We start from the raw sequence: 7,046 nt of genomic DNA on the forward strand, positions 1-7,046 counted from the left end.
ATCATTTTAACTAGACAGTTGGATGGTGACTGCATTAAATTAATCCTCCTTAGCCTCCTATTCATAAAGAATAAACATTTGTGTTTACATGGATAAAAGTTGCATTGAACGGAATTAATTAGCAAACACTCTAGAATCAAAATAAACAACGAACAAACGAAAAACGACAGGACTTTTTGAATGCCCTGGTAGATCAATTAAAATAATTTCCTTAAGACAATTCCCCCTAAAAAAGCTAAGAATAGCTGTAAGTTATTCATTGGCTCAATTTGTAACCTAATAATCAATATGTTATAGAATAATAATAAAATCAATTTTCTTTTTTAAGTTAATCTCTCACCTTCTTTGTTTGCGAACTCTTTTTCAATCGCAGCTTCTTCATCAGAAACAGGAAGATCGATCATTTCAACAGCTACAATATTTGCAAGTGCTTCTTCTCTCACCCACGATACTTTTCCTATTCAGATAAATAAGTTAATTGATAAAACCAACTCTTCATTTTCACTTTAAACAGTTCTCTTAGTTTAACATGGCATGAACATAACTTGAATGATAGCACTTAAGAAATACCTTGGTTTAAAAGAATAAGAGAGTCATCTTCACCGACCAAAGTAAAATAGCATGATAAATTGGGATCATCAGAAATGCATTCAAATGAAGAAAATAACCCTTCAGGCAATTGAGCTCTATCAGTTTTTTTCTTTTCTTGGAGAGAATGTTTACTGCTTAAAATCATACCAGATAATTCATAATCCTAAAGCAAAAGTCGATTATTCACAATACATGTAAATAACCTTTAAAAGAGATGGCAAATGAGGCCTCCATACAATCAAAGCACTTTATAATTGTCATAGAGTTATAAAACCATCAGTATATTAAAATGTTAAAAAGAACTTTCACCCTATACTAGAGTAATGCACTTACCCCATCACTAAATGAAGCCTGTATTAGAATAGGTCCTGCTGAAGACTTCCTCACAGCAGCAGCTGCATTCATGGGTATCTCCAAGAACAACAAAGAACCTTCAGAAACAACAACAGCCATACGCTTACCACTATCGGTGGTCATTAAAGCTGAGGGATATGGGGAAGGTATCGGAGTTAAAGCTAATGGCTTCTCAGAAAGAGGAATTTTAGCAGAACTGAGAGCATTTGATGATAAACAACGTGAGGTAACAATTCCATTTTCAGAGATGCAAATTATAGTTCCCTCATCTAATAAACACCTATAACAATTAAGGGAAAGTTTTGTTTATAATGTTGATAAAATTGTATTATATTTAAAATGATATCTTGATACATATTAACTAGTACATTAATATTTACTAAATGCTTTGTTAAGAAAATAATTTTTTTAAAAAACCATGAATTTTTCAATTGATTAAAATGTTATTTGTTTTGTCAATTAATACCCATTTTCATGGCAGCATTTTTCCTTTTTGGTAGTACTCTCACAACAGAGACACAATGGCTAGTCTATAATTACGCCAATAACAGTCATAAAAAAAATTACCTGATACCTATTGCAAGTTAACCATTAGATTATTTACAGTTATCATTCCTACCAGTCAACCAAACAACCAACTTCTTATGTGACACCTAGTCAATTGCACATAATATTAAGAACAAGGACGTATCCAAGAGAATGGGAGAAGAGAGGGATTGCCAAGGGCTCTGCACCACATAAAAATTAAATAAACAACTAATAAATTCCAGAAAAAATTAAGGGTACCCCTGGACTCCTTCCTCTTAGGGGTGAATTGGATACCTTCCAAACTCTTCGGCAGCATCTGCTCTAACTAATTCTGCAATATTTTATTAACAAGGGTCTAGATCTGCTACTGTTTAACAAATTATATGTAGCAATATTATAAAGTGAGGTTCATTTGAATAAATTATTTATATAATTACAGGGGTAGGAAGGCCAGAGGAATACAACAACAAAATAGAAGTTGAAGAACATGAATGGTTAAATATAATAACTAATATGTATAGAACAATTCTGATGGTAAATGAATAATCAAGAAGGTTGGTTACTTATTTATACCATAAAGTTCTGCCTGCTTTACCTCCTGTAAAAAAGTCAGCAATTTAAGTCTAAAATTCCCATATCTCTGTTTATTTTTACATTTTGCTCAAGTACATTCCTCATAACTATGATTTACATAAAAACATCATGATCATACATTGAATCAAAAGAAAGCTTGCTTCTTGTTTTTACAATTTTTTTTTTTTTTTTATGTTATAATGTTATTAGATCTCAACAATTGACTCATGACATGTTTTTATAGTAATTGTAACATGTTAATTTTTTTCTCCTAAAATGGCATCTCTGATTTTTTTTTCTCTAATTTATGAAGTGGATTAGTTCAGAGAGTAAGGCTCAGTGTTCTTATCTCCCGGGAAGAATTCAAGGAATAATTATTTATTCTTTAAATCACCGATGAATTAATCCTGGGGAAACACAGCCTCTATAAAGTAATACTCATAGTTGGGGGAGAAATGAGGTGGTTGAATGTGATTTTCACCTCTTTGCACAGCCACAGGTCTAGATGCAGTACATCATTACAATGTACTGATCCTAACATCCTTCATGGGCTTTGTTGGTACATGTTCTATTTTTTCTCTCCAGATATACCTTTATTGTCAGCCAAAGCATTCCTAGGTTATTCCTGGTCCCTGACAATGAAGAATGAGATTCCTATCTTTCCTAGATAAACAGTGAAAGTAATATGAAGGTTTCCATGGTCCTTTTCTAATATAAACAGCCTAAAACTCTCCCCATTGCGGAGATACAAAGTGTCCTGAGTCATGAATCCTTTGAGATATATTATGTTTTAATTAGTGTCTCTTTATTACAAATATCAGAGTTAGTGAATGATATAATACAATACATTATTAATTAATACATGACAAGAAACAGATATTATGTTGAAAGACTCTAAACTCATTTACTTACTTAGAAGAGGCATCTAGCCATGGTGCACTAATAGTGCTTGTAAATCCAGCTGGATTTCCAGTTTTAATGTTATACGATGTTACTTCTAGCAAATTTTGAAGGAATCTCACTTGGTATAAATTATTTTCATCCATAGTCCACTTAATGTCACTGAAAAGTGAGTTTAATTTTATAATTCATAAAAAAATATAAAAGAACTACAAAACAATGAAGGGCCTCAGAAATCATGTTGAGAGTTTTAACACAAAGATATTATAAGTCTATTATCTTTTTACAACACAATCTTACACTTTTTAAGCTTACCTATGTTCAGAAACAGGAATGTTCCATTCGTAGCTCAGAATTCCAGAATTTAAATTCCATCCACGTAGCAAGTATGGACCACTGCCTGAAAGAGTAACCACTTCGCTTCCAACGGAAAAGGCATGGATAACACCATATTCAGCCAGCTCCAAAACTCTCCTCCACTTTATTGAACCTAAAAGGATATATTATTCATTAGTATGTATATTGAACTTTAGTAAAATTTACTTAATTTAGTTTATGCTTTATATGCAGAAGCTAATAACAAGAAAACGTAATTAGATCATACCATCATGAAGATTTAGAGCTGCAACAACACCATTTTCAGTTGCGACAAAAAGTTTTGACGAATCTCTGCCATTTGAATTAATATGAGAGTATTTAACCCTTCCCACATAAGACTTTTTCCTAAAATAAATAAAAAACATCAAAATATATGTGATATAAAATATTCTAATGTTTTATATCAGAAATATATTGTGACTTATTTCTCAAATAATAAGCCAAACATATATTGCATGATTATATTGATTTAAGAAATGACAGAAAAGCTGAATTTTGTGTAGTTATAGTATTTAATTGTTCAAACAAAATGCATGTTAAAAAATTCATAATAGAATTCCTTAGTTTATGAAAACTATTACTCAAACATGATTAGAAAAATTCGAATCCAACCTAGTACAGAGATAAATGGTTTAATTAATTACATCCTCAAACATATCTTCAGAGACTTAATGTAAAGCTCAATCCATCACAGTTTGTTTAAAAATTACTTAATTAAAACTAAATCACCTAATACTGATATAAGAGTGTACCTCCAGATATTGTTATCAATATATTTAAGCAAATAATTAAAACCAACTTTAAAATACAATAAATGATTATTTTACCTACCAGTCAAATTTACCAACTTGATCTTCATACAAAGCTAGAGATCCGCATATTAATATGGAAAAAAATATAAATTTTACACAAAAATTCATAATTGTAAGTTCAATACTCATTTGAACAACCTCACGGAGGGGTGAGGAAGCGTTCGAGGATGCTTCATTCACTTGATCAATTCAATAAAAATAAAGAGGTGGAAGATAACAATAACAACGGCATGTTGTTTATTATCTAAGTTACTTAGTTTAAAAAACAACTCAAGAATTACAATAAGGTCCAAAAGAAATTAATTTTCACTAACCATAACACTCATCTCGGTACTTACGTATTTGACCTACTAAACTATATTTATGTTGTTGCGGGTCATATTCTGGTACCATAAACTGAGTCGTATTTATGCGAGTTTAGGCCTGAATTTCATTGAAAAAATTTAATTTTTTTACACCTATTGAACGAGAATAGCAAGTAGAGGTCAATAGCTGTGACCCCTAGTTATTACCCTGTAGGTAATAACTTCCATCAACAGAATTATACTTCATCAGGTCTAATACTTAAGTACCCTAACATCTAAAGAGAATTTTACACTTGAAGGAAGAAGTCAAATGGGGAGGGTTAGCTGTTTGGAAAAGTTAAGTCGAAAATGCGGCTCTTATGAATACCGAGGGTGTGTTAGAGCAGTAGTGATTAACATTTGACATTTAGTAGGTGTATTCATTGTGTTGTGTTAAATGTAAAATGTTTTATCATGTTAGATGTTACAAGCATAGGATTGTGAGCAGTCCTATTTAAGTCATGTTAAATGTATAAGAGCGGATTTTTTGAGCAACTTGTTTTATAACCTTTCCTTCCAAAACTTCATATTATTGTTTACTTCTAAGTTTTGATTAAAGCAATTTATTACAACATGCCTAAAGTGAGTGAAAAGTAGAAGTTGTGTGAAAGCTTGGCTACTGAGTGTCTTGTTGATCTTCCAACTTGTGAGGAAGAGAATCAAGATGAGCTAATTGGCAACATTACTTTATTATTATTGTCAGCCATTGCTTTATTAGTTTTAAAAAATCCATAACAATACTGACACAATCAAAACACAAATTACGTGTAAGTAATCTAGCACAACAACCAACAAAACAGTGACGAGCTCAATGGGTGTGTTACGTGACGTCATTCTCCATTTAACAGACCAGGTAACATACTAGTCATCCATGTTATATTGTTTTAACATGGTAAAAGATATAAACATAACATGGTTGAGACTATGTTACTAAGTCTGTTAAATGGAGAATTTCGTCACGAAATTGTATTGTATTTGCTATTTAAAATTTGCTCTATTTCCTGAATGGTTTCACAATTAACAAAATTCTTTATACAGCTAAAAGGCGTTACCAACGATGTTTTGATACTTCAAAATAAGTATCACAAATTCGGGATAATTCACTCTAGTTCTCACCGCCTCTTATGATTTAACAAATAAATAATTTTTGAAGTTGAATTTCATCAATAAATTTAAGAAAAAAAATTTGTTCCTCCTTGTAAATAGATAATACGGGATTGACGATCCCGAAGAATTTTCAGCAGACCTTGGTACGAATTATTTTTCTAAATTAACTTCATTCCTCTTTTCCCGGTTAGAAATCCTTTGCAGTCCAATTGGTGCCTATTGTATGCTGTAATTGATTCCCTTTTGTATTAGTTGACAGCTATACAGAACAGATGCCTGAAATCAGTTTATTCATTTGCTCAGTGAATAAAAGCTTCCAAACTTAATTGTTTATTTTTACATTCTGAATTTTATTAAATGATAATAGTTGACTTGTTTAAAAAAAGAATTATCAGCTGAAAAATCATTAATGAGTGTCAGAATCTGTCATGTCATTTTTAAATTACGAACAAATAAAACAGTAAAGAAATATGAAACTCATCATACAATTTATGGTGAATGCTTTGCATAAATGTTTTTTTTTTTTTTTTAGTCTTATAATATAATGATTTATACAACAAAAATATTTAAATGGTATCACATACCATAAAAAATGTACAGAGTATAAAAAATCGATGGGTGATTTGAATAGTGAAACTCAAGTAATTGAGTGATTAGAAAAAGGGAAAGAAAACCTGTGAAATGAACTTTTTTCAGAAATATGAATTATTAATTTATTTTCCACTATACCTAACCTTATAAACAACACTCGTTGGCGGTAGAGGTAAATCGTGCTAGTATACGTGTATCAGTAAAACAGTTGATTTACAATTTTTTTAAAGCTTGCACATTTTTAAATACTATACCTTATTGCTGGGTTTTAAGGCCCGTTCACACAGAACGCGATCTGTCGCAGCGAGTAATGATCGTGCGATCGCCGGCGATTTCGTACAGCCACACACATAAAAAGTAATAACAAAATAAAACTTGGAACCTTTCATAATTATAATTTAATTTTTTGAGTGTATACATTATGATAATTAAATAGTTGGTGAGATTTACTTACAATGCTGAGAGCCCTCTTGCAATCTCATTCCATCCATGTACTTTTTTCGACTAATTGTTTGTTTAGTTTGTGAGAGATATTGAACAAAGTGCGTTTCCTTACCTTTTTTTTTTAAGATCGTCTCCATCTTAGCTTTGTCAAATCAGTCATTGAACTCTAACAACAGTAACTTGTTTTATATTGTTGAGGGAAAATGGATGTAGAAAAAACCGTTCGTTATCAGTTCTTTCTTGTATCCCGAATATTATTAGGTTTTGTGAAATGGATCCTAAACATAATTAATGTACATTCAATTTTTTACATAATCGGTCATATAACTTTTTGTTTTTCAAACCATGCAGTTTCTGAGATAGGTAGAGTTAAATATGTTTAATCAATCGCGTGCTTTTACATCGTTTCTAAGATATTAGAAAA

General features: G+C 31.1%; 1 protein-coding gene across 2 annotated transcripts in view; it reads right to left on the reverse strand.

Annotated features, from left to right (window-relative positions):
• Window positions 1-4,313, reverse strand: part of EMC1 (ER membrane protein complex subunit 1) — a 20,628-nt gene extending 16,315 nt beyond the window's left edge. Inside the window, exons 1-7 of one of the 2 annotated variants that reach the window (XM_014429664.2) lie at window positions 4,156-4,313; window positions 3,551-3,669; window positions 3,262-3,436; window positions 2,959-3,108; window positions 925-1,225; window positions 571-754; window positions 341-457 (exon numbers count right to left, since the gene is read on the reverse strand). In XM_014429664.2, coding sequence (XP_014285150.1) covers window positions 341-457; window positions 571-754; window positions 925-1,225; window positions 2,959-3,108; window positions 3,262-3,436; window positions 3,551-3,669; window positions 4,156-4,265 — 1,156 coding nt within the window. In that variant the 5' untranslated portion in view covers window positions 4,266-4,313. The remainder of the gene's footprint in view (window positions 1-340; window positions 458-570; window positions 755-924; window positions 1,226-2,958; window positions 3,109-3,261; window positions 3,437-3,550; window positions 3,670-4,155) is intronic. The other variant, XM_014429665.3, reaches the window with a different exon arrangement.
• Between the last annotated feature and the right edge of the window lie 2,733 nt (window positions 4,314-7,046).

This window comes from Halyomorpha halys, unplaced genomic scaffold (assembly GCF_000696795.3).
Source record: "Halyomorpha halys isolate HHAL.00 unplaced genomic scaffold, Hhal_1.1 Scaffold813.1, whole genome shotgun sequence".
NCBI lineage: Eukaryota > Metazoa > Arthropoda > Insecta > Hemiptera > Pentatomidae > Halyomorpha > Halyomorpha halys.